The 19,383-nt window shown below is 45.7% G+C and overlaps 1 protein-coding gene across 1 annotated transcript in view; it reads left to right on the top strand.

The window, feature by feature from the left end:
- Positions 1 to 14,618, top strand: part of ADGRB1 (adhesion G protein-coupled receptor B1) — a 66,008-nt gene extending 51,390 nt beyond the window's left edge. The window contains exons 11-13 of the mRNA XM_050892887.1: positions 581 to 616; positions 2,097 to 2,201; positions 14,421 to 14,618. Coding sequence (XP_050748844.1) covers positions 581 to 616; positions 2,097 to 2,201; positions 14,421 to 14,618 — 339 coding nt within the window. The remainder of the gene's footprint in view (positions 1 to 580; positions 617 to 2,096; positions 2,202 to 14,420) is intronic.
- The last annotated feature ends 4,765 nt before the right edge of the window (positions 14,619 to 19,383 follow it).

Below are 19,383 nucleotides of genomic sequence, written 5' to 3'. Positions count from 1 at the left end.
CCTAAGGCATGCCCCACAATGCTCTTAAGCATCAGAGGGACATCAGAGGTTTTGCGTAAGTGCAGCCCTCTCCTTCTGACCTGTGATAACTCATTACATATATTAGCAGGTCTCCCTAGACCTTGGATCTTACACTGAGCATCTGTCCTAGGGCATCTGGCCCTTTTCTTGCCTATTGTCAGAGAGCAGGTCTCAGCCATTGGTGTCCAAACTTCAGTCTTGGCTGACTGGTGCTCAAAACCTCCAGCAGATCAGTTGGCTGATCTACTGCTCCCTCTCTGCTTCCCGTTCTGTGAACAACCTCCAAGCTCATAACTAGGACAGAGCTTGAATTGACCAAACTCCCATGTTCAGCCCATGCCCAGCCCTCCTCAAGGCTCAGTGTTTTTTGGTAGAGATGCCTCTAAATGGCTGGCACTTTCCATCATGAAGAGCCAGAGAAACACGTTAAAGGTGTAGGAAGAAGGAAGAGGAGAAGGACTCTCCCTGTTTTATCTACTGTGTGGTTGAGTTTGCGCCCACTCACCAGCATCAACCCCTTACTAACCTTCATCCATCTCTTTTTCTTTTGAATATCCAGAGGCGGAAATCCCGGTACGCAGAGCTAGATTTTGAGGTGAGTACATCCCTTTCTGAATGTGCTTTTCTAAGGATAGGATGAGAAAAATAAATGCTGCTTTCTTTTCTTTCTGGCCCCTTTGTAGGAGTGCTGCCTTTGCCAAAGAGCTTCTTCAAGGGTTTAAAAACAGTGGGTTGAAAGAGTTATGCTGGATGCCTAGTAAGGCTTACCCTGTGCAGCTAAACAAATGGGTGATTTATATTGGTACATGCTTAATTTATGGAGCAGTAGCTTCTGTGTAAACATTTGTAAATCAAGATCCTATGTCAGCTTGCCCAAGGACTGTAACTTCTCTGTGAGCAAAATGCTTACAGAGAGCTGATGGAGCGGTAGGTGGCTGCACCACGTTCCTGTTCGGGAAGCACACATACATTTGGTTGGTGGCCTAAAATGCCTTGCCTTTTGTGTGCAAAATCTGTTGCTTAACAGAAAGGAAGCTAGTGTGTCCCCACTGTCACAACCCATGGTCAGCCCTGGTCTTTCATACCTATTAATGAACCTCACGGAATCAGCCTGGGTGGAAAAAATCTATACTGTGCATAGGGAAATGTCTGTCCTCACACCTGAGGCACAGAGTGGAAAGCTTTGAAAGAGCCAATCCTCCACAGAGGGTCTGTGGGGCTACTGAGAGCTAGTGCAGCTATCCTGAGTCCAGTCATGGCATCCTTCCCGGCAGAGCTATCCTTTCCCTTCAAAGCTGCTAGCTTATTCCAAAACAGAGATACATTAAGGGCCCATGAGGAGTTGCCTTAATGCTAGAATCACTTCAGAGCTCCAGGTTGTGAGCTTGGTCTGAAATTGAGGCACGATGGGTACATCTGAGCTGATACTTTAAGTTGGTCCCAAACTATTTGAGCCACCTTCTCCAGTTATATAGCACTTGGCAGAGCACAAGAAAGCCATATTCAACATGCTCTTACATGCAAAGGGAAGTCCTTATAGAAATTGGTCCTGACTCTCCTTCTGGGCAGTAGAAGGTAGAATTGAAATGCAGAAAGGCCAAAATACAAAGAAAAGGAAATTGTAGAATAGTTTCTGACGGAACTTCTTGTACCCAAATTCTACATGTTTGGGTAAGCTCTGAACACATTTGCAAAGGAGACACACTGAGAACAGAGTGGGCATGGGGTCAGGTATCAGTTAAAGAAGGTCAGCAAAGCTTCCTAGGTCTAGCTAGTAGAACGTTGCCAGTCAAGCACAAATTCTGCAGCACAAACAGTTGGCAGTTGAAGGTTTAGGGTAACCATAAGGTCAAAAATTAGTCTTTTCCGCTTTCTCCCACTATCTCATCCTGAAAATAAAAGCAGTGCCACATTGGGTCCTCAATGAAATTTAAAGGTAGTTTATGTGTGCCAGATTGTACCTGCAGGGAGACAGAGCTAGGTTTTAATAATATATGTAACTTTGGGGGGAAGACCTATTCTTTCTGTACAGCTGAATAGGGTTTGCTGACCTGTGTCCCTTGTGTTTGCTTCAGAAAATCATGCACACAAGAAAACGTCACCAAGACATGTTCCAAGACCTGAACAGAAAACTCCAGCACGCAGAGAAGGAGAAGGAGTCTCCAACAACAGACAGCAAGGTTAGTCAGGCAATTCCAGAACCATCATCTCCTAGAGCCCTCTAGTGCCAGCAGGAACACGGGAAGAAACAGGGAAGTTTAGGAGCTCTCACTGAATACTTTACTTTGATTTTCTGTCCATGCGTGTTGCAACAAGCACACGTGCACGAAAAAGACACGGAGAGTCACAGAGGTACCACTAGCTTATCTACAGAGTGGTCAGCAGCCCAGAAGGAGGATGTCTGTCCTCATGTCTGTTCATGGTGAATAGAGTCTGTGTTGTCTTCTTTGTGTTTGTTCCCCGTGTCTGTGGCTGTTCTTTGCATTCACTTTCAGGTTATCTCCGAGTGCCCCATACATCCACTCGTAGCTAGCAACTGGAAACTAGAACAGCCTTGAGGAAATCTAGGTGGAAAGGGGAGAGGGCAGAAGGTGGGGACAGCAGGAATCATCTACCCCACCTGCAGGGCCTGAGTTGGAGGCCAAGGTGGCAGTGATGGGCATAGCTATTTAGGAAAGCCACAGCGATGGGATTTAAGCTGTGATGGTGGCAGCACTTCTTGGGGACTGCATGCTAATTAAATGTAGCATAAAGGTATTTCTGGCAGCTGATCACCATATACCCGGCTTTCCTCGACAGGAGCAAACTTCCAGGGCAAGAAGAGACTTTGAGGGAGGCAGGCTGAGGGAAGGACCTTGCAGCCTTTCAGAGGGGCAGGGATTTGGTACTAGAAACAGGTATCAGGAGCCTGTGTTATAAGTGATGTGGATAACACAAATAAGGAAGGGCAGGCTGATGGTACCTCCCCCATGTCTCAGCCCATTAGGCCTGCTGGGCAAGAGCCAAAAGGTTGCAAGGAAGTATATCTGCTCCGGCAGAAGGGAAAAACAAGTGGCACAGCCAGGTTGGTGGTAAGAAATGAAATTTGCGTTACGCCTGCACTCAGGAGAGGGGCAAGGTGAGCTATTTATAACATTCTCAGTCATTTGCAAGCAAAGTTAGATCCGGGATGCAGAGTCATCTGCAGCATGGCCAAGTTGGCACTAGCGGGGCTTATTTTGATGGGACTCCCTTAGAGGCAAGACCAGAGCTCAGACAGCGATTGAAAAAAGAGGTTTAGTTTGGTTCTTTTTGGAAGCAGAGCACTACAGAGCCTTTGGTCTGCATTCAGATCTCACAGCATTGCTGTGCTGAGCTCCGGAGATGTGGTCCCAGCAAATCCTACCTTTATTGTGTGTGGCAAGGTGTCATTATGGGCTGTCCAGTGTTACAGAATGAGAGGGACAGGGAATCTAGCAGGCAGGTTCAGATCAAAGAAGCCCGTGTTGGCCCAGAATCCCAATGCGTTCCACTGAATGTCATCTCTCTGCTTTTTTTCTATTATTTAGGTATGACACAGCTGTAAAATCAAAAATGCTTAAATACCATGTAAAAGCTAATCTGTGGTATGTTTGCAGGAGGGTTTTATAGATTGAGATGTTTTAAGCATTTCAGAGATGCATCTGTGTAGAATTAAAGTTGCCAGTGTCAGCATCAAAGAGCTTTGAACTGCTGGAAAGAAGCTGTGAAGGTGGCCTTTGCATATTGACTGAATCTTTTTTAAGTTGTGATTTTCCCTTGGATGTAACCTGAGAGGGGGAGCTTGCGAAGATCAGTATTGGCAAGTCAGTAGTGGGTATTGGTTTAAAAACATCCAAAGCAGTACAAAGAAAAATAAACAGCTTTCTTCACCCCTTTTTCTACCATTTGCTGCTGAGGACTCCACTGTAAATCATGCCCCATCTTCAGCTTGCCCTGAGAAAGAAAACTGCAGCTACCAAGGATTGAAGTAACAACAAAAGAAATTTTTCTCTTTTATGTATGTTTAGGTTATAAAACGATGGAGTATTTCTTCTGGTGGAAGTGATAAAACTAACATTAGCGTAAGTCTGGCTTTCGTTTTGCATTGAAGAGCATTGTAGACCTGTCCCAAACCCTTCCATGATGTACGAATCCAAACACATTCCTTCACCAATAGGAAACTCCTTGCCTTGTGGGCATGAACAAGGTCATAAGGATCCTGGAATACCCTTGAACCCTTTCACACCTAGCATCATAGAGCAGAAGGGATGTTTACTGGGTCTAGTCCATCTGCCTGCATTGCTGTATCTTTGATTTCCCTTTTAAATAAGCAACCACAAAGTCAAGCTACCAAGTCTCTCTCCAGCCCTGGAAGTTTCCCAGCCTGTCCTGGCAGCATGTCCCATTGTCCTTAGTCCTTTCCAAGATATGATGCTTTTCCTAATCTTCTTGCACTTCCTCTCTCCTCCTTCAACTCCGAGGTCAGAAAGGTGCTGCTGAGACTTGAACTAAATGTCTGCATAGAACAGACCTCCTTTGGGAATTCCTAGGAATGGTGCTGGCCCTTTTTAGGGATTGGTTTGGGTCATTGGTTTTGATGTAAATGCTAGTTCTCTCTGTACTTCAGTGAACTGGCCAGAACCGATTACCCTATCACACTAAATACATAATCCCTCTCAGATGAACTACTACATTGTCAGATTTGAAGGAAGCACCAACAGAAGAATGGGAGAAAGAAACAGATCTTCTGTCTCTTTAGGAAGAGGGGTTGAAAATTCAACCATCACATGTGTTTACTGTTGAGAATTTCTCCAGCTTCAGTGGTAAAACATGATTTTTAAGGGGTCTTCAGCAAAGACCTGAAGGTTTGTACCAGCACATATATTCTCCCTCTCTAAGTATCCTAACTCATTTAGACTTTGGATAAGTATTACCGCAGTGTACACTTGAAAGATAAAGAAGACTGTCCTTTGCCCACTGTCCCAGAGCAGTTACTGGCAGAACTGGAAACATAATCAGGGACTCCTGCATGTTTGAGCTGTTCGGCTTTCCTCCTTTACACGGTCCATTTCTGAAAGGCATTACTGACGTGAGAATGACCCAATCCCTATCAAAGGCAGCCTTGACAAATGCCTCTGGGCTTGTCTCTCATCCTGCAGACATGGAGACAGGTTTGGGGATGAATTCTGCTTTCCCCTCACCCAGCGGCCAAGGAGTCCTTCCCTGGGACCTCTCTTCTCCCTTGCACTGGAAGGCACAGGGTGGAAGCATACACGTGATGTAAGGCAATGTGTAGCATTGCTGCTAGCCATCGCACTTCCATCTTCAAGTCAGAACAGCTACAGCAGAGATCTGGAGCCTAATCCACATCCTGCTGAGATTAGGGTGTCCCCACTGCCATCAGCTGACCTGCCATCAATTTACTAATGAGCAATGTTGCCAGGATGGTATGTCAGAGGTAGGCAATTAGGAGAACCAGAATACTGCCTGGAACGCCAGCCAAGTCTGAATCTTGACCATATTCAATGCATTCCCAGGAACCGCTGTGGCACTGGCGTTTGCTGCAGTTATTTTGCTGCAAACCAAAGCACACTGCTAATGCTAAACTAACTCGAGCCTCAGAGTACAATAATACAGAGTTGTCCTTCCTTGGGCAACAAACTTGGATTTTTCCATGTTTTTTTTCAGTTTATTACATGAGATCTATTCCGTGTGACATGGACTTTCTTATATATGTACCTCAACTATAAAATGTTCCCATTGGAAGCACACTCAGATATTCCTGATTAAAATCACGTTGTCCAGCAGGATTCATGTTCAAAGCATACAGGACCACACATCCACCTGCATTCAAACCTAGGCCACCTCACAGCTGCAGCAGAGTAAAGGGGTCTCACTCATTTGTGGCTTTATGAACTTATCAGGGATGTAGACACTATTATCCAAAGCTAACTTTTCAGTGCTAGGGAATTAAGATGTTAGCAGAGTGACATACAGCAAGATCTGATGACTGCAAGTTGAAAAGTCAATTTTTTAATGCACTAATAGATCTCTGTATGACCTTACCATGGCCTATGGTAAATGTTCTCTCTCTTGCAGTCTTCAAGTTCAAATGAGGCAAGGAAGATGGAGAAGATTTTTGAAAAATCAGCTCTTACTCAAACAGAAGTTATGGGGTTGTAGGCAAGACTCCTTTGCTCCTGTTATGCTGCAATTTGGGACAGATTATCTCTGTCCACCTGAAGGGACTTTGAATCTAAAAAGAAGAGTATCTCAGGAACAGCTGGGTTTACTTTGCTCATCCTCCTCCCAAAGGACTTGCAGCCAGCCTATGTGTGGAGGTTGTACACTGTTGCCCTTCCATTTTATCCCAGACCAAACTGGAAGCTGGTGTAGACCCTGAGCAGAAAGCTGAATGAGCTGTGTTTGTTGAATATTTATCCCCTAGACAGCTTCTTTGCAGCCAGGAAACATGAAAGGACACAAAGGCTTGGAGACAACCACAGCAGGATTTGCATCAAAAAACCCAGCCATCCACACCACGCATCCTAAGTGATTAAAATTAAAAACTCTCTTGGTGTCTGGGATCCACCAAACCTTCATTTTTAAGGTTACAATAAATAGTGAGTGGCTTCCACCTGGATTGTAGATATCTCTTCATAGCAGCTTTAAGGCACATTTTGCTGCCCAAACGGATGCATATTGAAACGTTAGGTTAGTACTGACTCAGCAGAGTTCTTCCTTCCTAATCACTGCCATCACTTTGAGTTGTTCTTTACCTACCTGATTGCTACAAAAAAAATCCCATTGTTGGAAACCTTGCTGCAAGTTTCTTTCCTCATTTAAAAGTCTGCCCTTTGCCTGGCTGACTGTAGGCTCCAACATGCAATATTTTTCCCCACTTCCTCCTAAAGAGGCACACTTCCCAAGGTCTAAATTCTTGCAGCTGTGAGCTCTTCACATTAAAGCAGGGTAGTGGCTATTTTCAAGCTACTTTGTACCGCAGGGAAATATTTTCCTGTGCAGATCTGTATTGTCAGGGTAAAGCATCTCCAACACTGCTCCTCCCGGTGAGTTAATTGCTAAAGAAATGCCAGTGCTTGGGCTGGACATCGGGAGGGGATCACATGCTCTGCAAGAGCATGGCATGATAGTGCAGGCTTTGCAGCCTTTAAAGGAAGCGAAGGCTTTGTTTCTTCTACGCGTAACGCCAGCTTTGAAAGCAATGGAAGTGACACTCCTGCGTTCCCCCTCGGCAGGAGTCCTTTGATCCTTCTCCTTAGAGAAGTTTGAATCACATACATATTCCTCTTTTCTTGCCAGCATCTGGCTTTGCATTCATTTTAAACAGCAGCTCTTTACTTGTGCCGAGGTCAGCGAAAGCTGTGCTGAACAGAGCTCTGCAAATTTCTCTGATTTCCTCATTCTTGCTTATTAGCTACTTGCTAGTTCAGCTCTCTGCAGCTAAATGGGTTTTGCTTTGGCTGGAGCCCTGTCCTGGAGCTCACATACAGGATCTGGACTCAGTCTGTAACTCAGCTCTCAAATCCAGTCCCATCTCTCTGTTGGTCCTGAAAAAGCACTTGCTCCAAAACCCAGTGGAAAAAGATACAAAGTTTTTTCTGCCTTTCTATGACTTTTTCTTATTTCTTTCTAGACAGTGTTTCTGTCTCAATTACCCACTTTCTCTTCTCAGGTTGGGATTTTTCTTAGGTTTCCTCTTCGGACACCTGGAGGATATACCCATTCCGCCAGCACTTGCTTTGGGACCTAACAGAGTAGTGAGAAAAAAGGAATATTGATCAATATTGCAGCTCATTCCTAGTCAGGGCTGTGTGTCTCCCTGGCATGCTCTGCTGCATGACAGAATTAATTCCCTTGCTTGCTGACTACCTGTCCTTTTGCTAGCTGACTGGGGAGCCGGCAGCCCTGCTCCCAGGTGGGAAGATTTGGCTCCTGTCCACGGGAACCTCTTTGCATGGGCTGAGGCAGGGGGTGGAGGAGCTCAGATGGTGGTGGTCGTGTCAAACTCAGGCTCATTCCTCACTCAGGAATTAGAAAATCGGGAGGCTGTGCTCCTCCTGCTGTCAGCTGTGTGTCCCTCTGCAAGGGAAGCTCCACTTACGGGTAGGGTGTCTCCTCTGTGCTACGTGTTTAATCCTCTCTGCACTTCTTAAAGGCTTTAGTAACTGGCAAATTTTAAAAGACCAATTAGGGTAACTTTTATAGGGAGGACTGCTACATAAAGTATAGTAATTACTGCAATAAATTGTTATGAAAATGACGTCAAACCTTAATTCATTCAGCCATAAACCATCTGTCAGCTAGCGAGTGTCCAAATATATCATCAATCAGAAGTTTACCTCCTCCTGTAGATCATCTGATACCTCGTGTTCCAAGTGTCAGGCATCAGTTACTCTGTATTGCTCAGAGAAACATCTTATCCCCCGTACCCTCTGTACCAACAGTCAGTTCCTGCCATGCCCTTTGAAGCTATCCAGCTATCAGCTGCTCCAAAACCATGCAGTGGCCACCAGCAGATTGAAGCTCCTGGTTGTTTAGACTGGTTAAAAAAGGACTCTATAAAGAATTGTGCTTTGGGTGCTCTTGGTCCCCTCCTGGAGTCCCTAGGTGCCCCTGTGAGGCATGGGGCAGCCTTGAATGCTTTCAGCATTTTGGGGAACACCCAGTCCTCCATGTCTACCAAGTGGAGTGGACTCTTCAGTAGGCCATAAGCATTGTCCAAAAAAAGATGGTACGTTAACCAACTGGATTAACCACAAGAATAGCCTGGGGAATAGCCTGTTCCTCATGCTGGTGGGACCACAGGCTTTCTCTGCAGCCTTCAGGCAAGGGACTCTTTTATGAGTCAGTGCAAAGAGCCCCTGAGGGTCTATGAAAGACCTCCTTGATTCAGTGCCTGTTCACCTTCAGCTGTGCATGGCCTCACTAGGCTTTGGCTCGCAGCAACCCCTACAGGTTAGACCATCTGAACTTCAGAGAATACAGAAGCAGATGTATGTTTATAGCCCAGTAAATGCTGGGTATTTCAAGTTTTCTAACTGATTTCCATCAATGCAAGTTAAAACCACAAATTATTTCTTCTTTTTTTAAAAAGTGAAATTCTGAACAAAGTCAGCCACTTCCTTTTATTTTGCTTTTCTCCTAAATAAAAAAAAAAGTATCGTCTTTGTAGTTCAGTAGCATAAAATGAACTGCAGCTACTTGTTTCAAACAAGGAAAGGAAAATTTATCATTCTGTAAAAAAACAAGACAGCTTTCCCATTTTCTAATCACTTTTCATCGACATTGATTCAAAGATGGATTAGATAGTGTGAGCCACATTTATCTTTCAGATTCCCTGCTATACGCTCTGAATAACTTCATTCTAGTCCTAGAGTCATCAATGTCATGGGGAGAGACCATTTGGGTCATGAAATATCCTTCAAGTTGACACTAGAGGCAATGAAAACAGCATGGGAGTAGCTGGTTCTAGGGGAGTTATCCCGGAGTGCTCTGTAGAAAGCACTGAATTCCTCTTCAGGGTATTCAGGGTAACTATAAAAATTGAGTATTAAACCCAAACCAAAACAAAAACAACCAACCAAACAAAAAAAACCTAAACCCGCAAAACAAACACAAGGAGATGCAGCTTAGCAGCTTGCACATTTCATCATTTTTGACTGAAGTGTGAAATGAAAGCTGTGTCTTAGAGCAGCCAGTCAGTCTCCCGTGCCGTATTTATGCCGTACACCGATGCCGCTCCTAAGCAAAAGAGATGCACTAGGGTCCAGGTACTCTGGATGAAGCCAGCCTGGACCCTTGAAGGCAGCACAGCGCCAAGGCACAGAAAAGCCCGTGGTAGAGAGGTGCCTCACTCCACCACCATCACCTTTCCATAGCTACCGTGAGTCCAGCACAGGTGACTCGTTGCAGTCTGCCAGGACTAGCTTTAGAAGGAGAGGGCTGTGTGGATTATCTCAATGCAATTTGCCTCTGTCTTTGTTAGAGATTTGGGAGGTTTTGTTGGCACTGCATCTTAAACGCCTTTTGTCCCACATCCTCTCTCTCTGCCTTAAAGATGCGCAGCCAAAATGAAAGCCATGGCTGAATGAAGGAGACTCCGAATGCCACCAGGGTGATGAAGACCTCCGGTTTGCCCTGTGCAGCAGGTTTTACCCCAGCCTTGGGTCTGGGCGCTCCCTCCCTTCCCACATCTCCGACAGAGCAGTCTGCTCTGCCATCCTGGCACCAGGCAGGAACCGATAAACACTTCCCCCCTCCCCGACGGCCAGAAGCTCATGGGCTGTGTCAGGCCGGAGTAATGGCTCTGTCTCTGTGAGTTACTGGCAGAGCAGCCTCCGCTGCTTTCAGCTCCTGTCTCGGGCCATTCCTGGCTGTCTCTGAGGCGCCAGGCCCTGGGCCAGCACCGGCGCCTTTTACAGCCGGATTACACAACCCTCTCTCCAGGTTTTTTCTTCTTTTCTGTGCATAGCTAGGTTCTCCCTCCTGTCTGCAAGGATTGCTAAGACCCCACAGCGGGGCTGGAGGAAAATGCCAGAGTTGAAGCATGAGCCCAGTGGCTGTTTCTGTACGCTGTTCAAGTGGCCAAGACCCGATAAAAACCTTTTCCATATGGAGGGAAAGAAAAAGGGAGCTGTTCCCAGGAGCCTGCTACCAATTCCCAGGGTGCCTCTTGCCAAGAGGAGATTTCCTTTGTCTCCCAGCATCCTTGCCAGAACTCGGCCTGACTGATGGCGTTTAACCTGCTCAGAGATCTGACCGGGCACTGAGTCCTTCTGCACCCATGCTCAGATCACGGCCATGTATGCAGCTCTGTGAGCTGCTGGTGCACCGTGGTGGACGGGCAGTGCATCCCACCCCTGCGATAACACCTCGACTCACAGCCTCACTAGTGAAGTCTAATTCTTTTCTGAGAAGTAGTAAACTAAAAGCAAGCCTCTCCTCCTCATTTGCTGATCTCCCGAGGCTCTTTTTCATCTTCTAACTGTAAGTAGACATCTTTGGAGTCACTAAGCCTGCCACAGTCATAGCTAGATAACACATCACACTGATAAGCTAGATAGAAACAACGGTACGGGGTCAGACCCAAGGGCAGTCTGGCCCTGCCTCCTCTCCATGGCAGAGTAAAAAGCAGCTTGGAAAAATAAAAGAGCAGGGCAAGCAAGTGGTAGTGCATCTTCAAAAAGATCCCCAAGACTCCAGTAATTTGTGCTCAGAGACCCCCTGACGCAGAATGGTGTCACTTTACTTCATTGTACTGAATGGATGTTGCTTTTGTAAATGTTTCCACATACTTTTTATAACTTTGGAAGCTTTCAGCATCAACAGAGAGCTGTGGAAAGGTGGTCTGCAGTTCGGCTGGGCACTGTGTGCAGGACCAGCTCCTGGAGTTCACTCTGGGCCAGGCACTGCTTGTTGCCTCATCATGCTCTGTAGTTCTTGTGTTGGAAGAGATGATCCCTACCATCAGTAGTCCATTCCTACTTCCAACAAGCCACTAAGAGTTTCACAGACGTCTTTCACATCCATCCATAATCTCTTTTCAAGGCTGAAAGGTCGTAGTCTGTGTAATCTCTCCTCCTACAGAACATGTTCCATAACTTTGTTCATGGCTGTAAACTGGCCACCCTTATCACTTCCCCTATATCCTTCTATCAGGAAGCCCACGGAGTGCACATAATATTCAAGATGCAGGTGCAGAGTGGAGTTATACACTGGCATAGTGATGTTTTCTGTTTCATTCTCTCTTCCTTTCTTAATTTATCCATTCTTAATAATTCACAACATTTAATGTCTGTTTTTTATAGCCATTGAATAATTATTGTAACCCTTAGGTCTTGTTCCCCAGTGACAGGTCTGATCAGAGGCCATTGCTGTGGATGTGAGCTGATAATTGTTTGGTTGGGTTTTTTTAGCCCCCAATTTCTGTTCCCTACATGGATTTGCAGCTGTTCTCGCTCAGTAGCTCAAAAGCAGCCCATGACAAGAACGGCTCTGAGGTTTGCTGATCACGTTCAGTGTACGTGATCAGATCTGGGTGCATCCTCACAGCATGAAGGAGAGGCTGAAGGTCAGGAGGGTGGCAGACGGAGGGACTGTTAAAACAGAGATTGGTTGGGAATAGAAGAACCTGATGCCGAAGGTGGCCGTAAATAATGCCATCAAAGAAGGGCTTTCAGTTGAGGGAAAAGATGGAATTATTTATGAACTTCATGCATATGATCATTTGTGCTGCTCTCTGTCAAATAATACAGCTGTGGACATCGGTAGCTTTGAAAACTTGTGGCATTACAGCAATTGTGGGAGAAAACAAAATGTTTTTCATTTAAAAGAGCTGTTCTGACCAAGCTTTTTTTTTCCTTTTGGGAAATTCTTAGTTTCATTCCATTTTTTGCTCTATATGTGCTTTTGTCTTTATGTGTACCTTCTTGCTGCATCTTTTCATGGCAGACTAATGGCCTGCAAAAACACTGCAGGTAGAAGTTTCACTTCAGGAAGTCTCAAACTTGTCTCATTAAGACACACACAGAGATAAAAAGGCTTCAGTTTTTAGTTGCAGTGGTTCTTAAATAAGTTCCAAAATAGATAATGGAATAAGTCAACAATTTTATCGCCTTTTCTGTCATATTAGTGTTAATCACCATTGTGTTACATCATGGAATAAAGTAAGAATAACACCAACAGCATAAGAAAAGCTCTGTGTCATAAAGTTTAATGAAAACCTCAGCTGCAGATTTCAAGAACTGAAGCTTTTTACATTCTTCTGAACAATACTTTTCCAAAACTTGACTTTTTTAAGAAAACATTCTCTTTCAAAGGACTTTTAAAAAAGTTATTTTTCTCCCTTTGAATTAAAATAAAGTTAATTTCAGAATGTTTTCACTTCACATTGAGAAGACCAGGTTTACCTGGTTCGTACATTTGCCACTCTCTAGCCACCGAATGGCGTCACCCAGAGCCTGCTCCCCGTGAGCAGCTGTGGGGTTGCAGGAGCAACTTCAAACATATCTTATTTTATATTAAGTATGAAAGTTCGGAAAAGCAAAATTCGCGGCTTGGGTGATGTGATGAAAGCTGTCCCTGTAGGGATAATGCTACAGTGCCTTTCATATCGGCGTTGCAGTATGGAGGTGGGATAAATAACAGACTTACAAAAGTCCCTTAGGAAAGGCCAAAATCAGAAGCTAAGGCATGTGGATTAGCATGTAGCGGATGGGTATTTAGGTTTCCTACGGGGCTACAGCAATCTCTGCAGCATCCTGGAGTACAATCATGACACCGCAGTCTATGCGTGGCTTCATCTCCCCTCAATCAATACATTTTGGTGACAGCATCAAGCTGTGACACATCCTGGGCTGCATGTCACCTGCATGTCTGTCTCCTCACCTACTCCCCAGACTTCTTCTCTCCTTGTTGTCATCCTCCGTGCAGCTGCCTTTCCTCCCACCCTCTAACCGCTAGCCACCACTTTCCTTTTGGCAGGTGGCTCAAAAGGGCTCTGTGCTCCTGTCATGTGCAGGGAAGCCTTTTCTCGCCCGGTGCTGGAGTGTTTTGTGGGGATAATTAACTGTGAAAAGCATCACTCTTGGTGGGGGGGAGAAGCTTAGTGGAACAACTCATTTAAAATCTTTGCATGGACTCCCCTTCATATACACACTGAAGAATACACCCATTTTACAGAACCTCAGCTCGCCCCAGAGTCTCGTCTTGGTGCATATTGGTAGAAACATTGAAAGATATTCTCTGGATTGATATCCATAGTGGGATGCTGGTGGGAGACTGGGCTAACGGCGGTTGATAAAGCCTTGAAGACTTGGTGTGGAGTTGATGGAAATGCTTTCAGTTTCAGAGCTGATGATCCAGCCCATCAAACAGCATGGGTTCACTGGCAAAATAGTTAGCATGTTTTGCTGCAATTAAATAGCCTATAAATAGCTGTGCTACATAAGGAATGTATTCACATCTGTATAAAATGCAGTCAATGTATGTTCAGAAAGACCTCATTGTAATCTGGATTTCTATGTGGGGATTTTCTGTAGAAGTAGAAAAAGATCTTAAACTCTCAAAATCATGTTCAGTTTTTCAGTGGAAATGCAAGTGGCAAAAACCTCAGCTGAAAGCTGAAATATCTAGGCATCAGGAGATAGATAGCAGTGGAAAAAAAAAGTTTGTATTTTCTTCCTGAAAATAGACAGTTTACACGCCAAGTGCAATTTTCATTGAAACTCCACTTTATTTTGGATTGGGAGTTTCACAGAAAAATTTGCCTTTGATATAAGAGAAGGAGGTAAAAAAATGGTATTTGTTGCATGGGTACTAACCTCTCTTTCTTTCTTTCTCTCTCTCTCCTTTCTTACACTTTCCTCCTTTTGCAGCAAGAAAAACAGCAGACACCAAACAAGAGACCCTGGGAAGGAATCAGGAAAGTCCAGTCCCCACCATCATGGGTTAAAAAGGACATCGAACCTGTGGCACAGTCTCCCCTAGAACTAAAAACTGTAGAGTGGGAGAAAACAGGAGCCACCATCCCCCTGGTGGGACAAGACATTATTGACCTTCAGACAGAGGTCTGAGCGGAAAGGGAAGAAAGGGACTTTTTTTTTTCTGGAAAACAAACGAAACAAACAAAACAAAACCACGTTTTAAAGAAATGATTAAATTAAATCGGAACCGAGCGAGAGAAGTGTTTGGTTTCTTTTGAAACCTTTGGTATGACGGAGTAACTTTTGTATTGTTCTCAGCAGAGAGGGGGAATATTACTTTATAGAGTATAGTAGCTGTAGGTTCAGGACAACACGAGCTTTCCCAGGTAGGACTGGAGAAGAAGTGAACCTGGAAGAGAGCGAGGAGGAGGCAGAGGGTGGGGAGGGGCTGCAGGGGACAAGCCCTGCCGAGATGCTTTCGGGCTGCTGCCGCACGCCGGGAGCCTTCCTGCTCTGCCACGGGGAGGTGTGGAAGGACGCCCAACAGCCACTGCGAAGGGCCAAGAAGATCGGGGTTGTTTGCGGACCACAAGAGGGGACGCCTGCGGGAGCCTCGCTGGGATGCGGTCTGGCCATAGATCCCCGGGGGAGACCCAGTCTTGAGGGTCTGTGGCATCCCTTGCCGATCCTTGCCCCCCACCTCTCTCTCACCAGCTCATCCAAGAAGGAAGGAGACGGGATGCACCAAGCGGTGGCCAAGAAGACGTTCCCACTCCTATGCGCCATACCATGACCTGGCATCGTGGCACCCTCACAGTGGGTCCCCAGGGGGTCCGGAGGGCGAAGTGGTGGCATCATCCACGGCTTAGGTGGATAGGTAAGGTGGGGCTTCCTCCTCTCATCCCTCCACAGCAGAGCTTCTACGCGCCCTAAGGAGCAAAACAGGAGCAGGAGGAAAGGACCACCTCCAAAACCTGCTCACCCCGTCTCCAGGGAGAGGGTCGAAGGTGTTAGAAAAACAGACCAACAAGAAGAAAGTAGGTCGTTTCATTGACTGTTAAATAGATAAACTCAGCACGGGCCTTGCGAAGGTCCTCTTGGTCTCATCCTTTTTTTTTTTCTGTTATTTTTCCTTGCTTTCGGACTCAGATTTATTCCAAGCTGCCCCTCCCTGGAAGGCAGAGAGAGAAAGAGGGAAAGACAGATCTGCCAATGTACCTGGAGATATTTGGTATACAGAGATGTTGCCTTAGGACATTGAGACAAACTGACAACATGAATAACGTCCACTTGGAAACAAACAAACAAACAAACAAAATAATCTATTTTTTTCCTTCTTCTTTTCTTTTCTTCAATAAAAAGAGAACTTGAAACCCGAGACCTTTCTTTTCTTTGGCTCTTGTCATTTCGAATGCCTTTCTGTGCTGTAGGACTGCACAGGCATGGGGTGAGGATGCCACCTGCTGAAGGTGGAAGGCAAGTTGCTCCGTGGAAAGTTTGGGATGGTGGGAACACACAGCCCCTTCGCCGCTGGCTTGCAATGTTTTGCTTTGTTTTATTCAGTTTGGGCTTTGGTTGTTTTCCCCTCGCTGGCTCTTCTCCTCCCTCCCCACTGCCCAGAGCCAGCAAGCAGGTTTGTGGTCCTACAAGAAGGAAGAGGTGGAGCTGATCAGGAGAGCAGGACATTCCTCATCATAAAATACTGTCTTTTTATTTCACCATGAAAAAAATAATAATGATTTTTATTTTTTTTCATTCAACATTTCTCAAGGCTATTTACAAAAAATAAGGTATCTATATTTCACCCCCAAAAGTGTCGTGCAATATTTTTATCATTAAAAAATATGCCGCTGACATTACATGCAGACTTCATTTTTTTATCATTCCCAGCACTGTCTGTCTGGTGTTTGGAACAACTCTCCCAGCTTTGGAGATGTGCGGTGACAAACCTCTGGTTGTGAGTGGCCAGATTGTGCCAGACAGCAGTAAAGCTTGATCAGGGTCTGAGTTATTACTGTGTGTTTGGGTCTCTTTTTTACAAAAAAAAAAAAAACCAAAACATTTTTAGGAAAAAGCTAGCAATGGATACAAGATGCAAAACAATCACTGACCCCAGTTGTGCTTCCCCCACTGAGAGATGTTGCCTGACGTGCAAACATCTCTGCTTCAGCTTTCCTTTGGGCCACCTGGGTAATCTTTAAGGACAGTGGCATTTACCTTGCCATTAACTGTATAATATGAAGGATGGAAAGAAAAACTTAAAAAAAAAAATCCAAATACTTAAAAAATAGGGAAACTGATTACTTACAAAAACTGTGATATTATTGTTCAATTTTAGATTATTCTATGAAACAGGAAAGCACAAAGGCCTCCCTCAGATGCCGGGTTGTATGATATTGTAATTATTATAATTACACATTATGAATTTTAGCATACAGATATCTTTCTACTGTGTTTTAATTCGTTTCTCTTTTTTTTTTTCCCCTTCCCCTGCCCAACCGAGCCTGTCCTCTTCTCTCCAACCTTCCCCATTCACCCATTCACTCCAGTCGACTTGCAGGACATTAACGGTGTTATGTAATTACAGAGATAAATGTTTGTTTAATAACTGTTGATATTCGACTTTCTCTGCTCAGCTCCTCCGGTTAATTCTGTTTTCCCATGCCCTGCCCTGCCTCATGCCATGCCTTCCCCTCCCTCCTCTCTGTGTTCGTCAATTTTTTTTCTGTACAGTTTTCAGAGCACAAAATGAATGTGTCTTATTTCTAATAAAAGAGGTGTAAACTGTAGTGATGTCTGCTTTTTAAAAGCGCCCCTGCCCACGCCCCACGTGTGGTTTGCATCGTGCCCGGGTGCTGGGAAACACCTCTCCTGGATCTGCAAGCTACCACCTTGCCTGTCTACTCTGGAAGAGCCATAGCCCGGGACCAAACTTGCCCCACAAGTGCATCTTTTGCTTTTAGCTTTGTAGCTTCTTGACACCCCAAAAAATACCTCCCCTTATGATGCACATTTCCAGGACACGAGGAATTCCCTTTTCTGTGCAGCGCAGCCTGCTTTTCTGCAGGTATCTCTAACCCAAACCTTGATGCGCCCTTCCCAGTATCATATGATATGAGGGACCGATATTTAACACAGATCTGGCAACATTACTGGCAGAGGGCAGTGATGCTGGGTTATAGTTTCCAACGGGGCCAGGGCAATGCTGATGCTACCCTGCCTGCATGCCTGCAAAGCCACTCTCAACCTCACCCGGATTTCCCTGCCACCTCCTGCATTACCAGGCAGGCTGCGAGCAGGAGCACGGCTCAGTGCACGAGGGGGTTAAGGATATCACTCATTAAAGATGACAAGAAATGAATTGAGCTAGGGACTATTCACTTCCTTGGTGCTTACCCCTGAATGGCTGAAATCCTCCAGCAAGAAAATGTGTCCTTATCTCCCTGACTCTGCTTCATCACCTGATTGATTGACGGTTTTTAGGTTTATAGGCAGGGCTGCAGGAGGCTTAGGGGTCTGGCAAATCGGATCCAAGGCTGCTGCTCTCCAGAGCCTTGATCCAAAGCCATCATGGCCCAGCAGGTCCCCAGATGTAATGACTTCTCTTGGCCTGGCTGAAATGAACTGGATATCCTGAAACGACTGAAATGATTGCAGAGGCATGGGGCTGACCAGAGGCTCTTAGTCCAGACCCCCCATCCCTGAGCCATGATCCAATCCTTCTTCAGTCAGCAGTGCCTGATGGTGAGTCCCAGAGCTTCTCCATCCTTCCTACAGGGGTGTTTCTCGCCCTACATCTCCCATACCATGATCCTATAGCATTAGCAGGCAGGAGGGAAATACTAACCACCAGGCACCACATGAGGTGATGGGCTGGGAGGGCAGGAGAGCCCAAACCTCGCATCACAGCCCTAGAGATGGGTCGGGGGGTCCTGCTGCTTCCCATCAAGGGGAGCTGAAAGGAGGGAGCACATGTCCCCGCTGTGTTCATGGGACTGTAAATAACAGCACTGTCAGAGGTGGTGGATGCAGGAGGTCAGTGTATGTACAGGTGGTTTCAGTTTGCACTGCGGTTATAATGTGGTGCGGCTGCAAGGGAGGTCACAGGATGGTTCAGCTTGAAAAGGGCCTCCTGAGGCCCCTGAACTGTCCTATGACCCCGTGATCCTGCCTTGCAGCCACCCCAGGCTATAGCCATGGGGCAAACAGAGAACACCTGTACATACACCATGATCTCGCAAGGAGGAAGCACAGCCAGGCTGCTGCAGTGGATAAATGGTACGTTGCACATGTAAGAACTCATACTTCTTGGTTGCTATGCTGGGAAAACATGGCTGTGCTGGAAAATTGAGAAGAATCTGAAAACTGAAAAAAATGCAAAGCATTTCCCCTGGGCTGCCCATATAGGAAAAGGCCCATATGGAGCAAGACACCATTCCTGGAAGATTTGGGACCAGGGCAGGAGGTTACTCTCTGTGGTCTATCTATTTTGTGACTGAAGGGAGTGCTTAGGCTCACTACGCTACTATCTGAGGTGTCCAAGAGGTAGGATGAATCTGGGCCTGAGGTGAATATCTGTTCCTGAGCTCCTGTTGTGACAAGATCTAAGCAGAGAAGAAAAGAAAGAAGATCACTGTTGGTATTTTTCTTCTTATTTTCCCCAACCAGCTCCTCCCAGGAAGAGGTCAGTGCCTCTCCAGGTAAGTGTCTGCCTTGCAGCTTTCAAGCAAATAGAAAACACCTTCAAAGTAGCTTTCAACAGCCTTCTGAGTAAGAAGCCCTCAGGGGATCCATGCGGAGGACCTCTCCAGGTGCTTGCTTGCTCAGACCTGTTTTCATTCATGATTTTCCAAAAAACCTTTTATGTATCTGAGGCTGAAAGCTCCCTTATGCTGGCAAGCCCCTTGGGTAGGCC

This window comes from Gymnogyps californianus, chromosome 2 (genome assembly GCF_018139145.2).
Source record: "Gymnogyps californianus isolate 813 chromosome 2, ASM1813914v2, whole genome shotgun sequence".
Lineage (NCBI taxonomy): Eukaryota > Metazoa > Chordata > Aves > Accipitriformes > Cathartidae > Gymnogyps > Gymnogyps californianus.
This window is presented reverse-complemented; position numbering and strand designations above follow the sequence as displayed.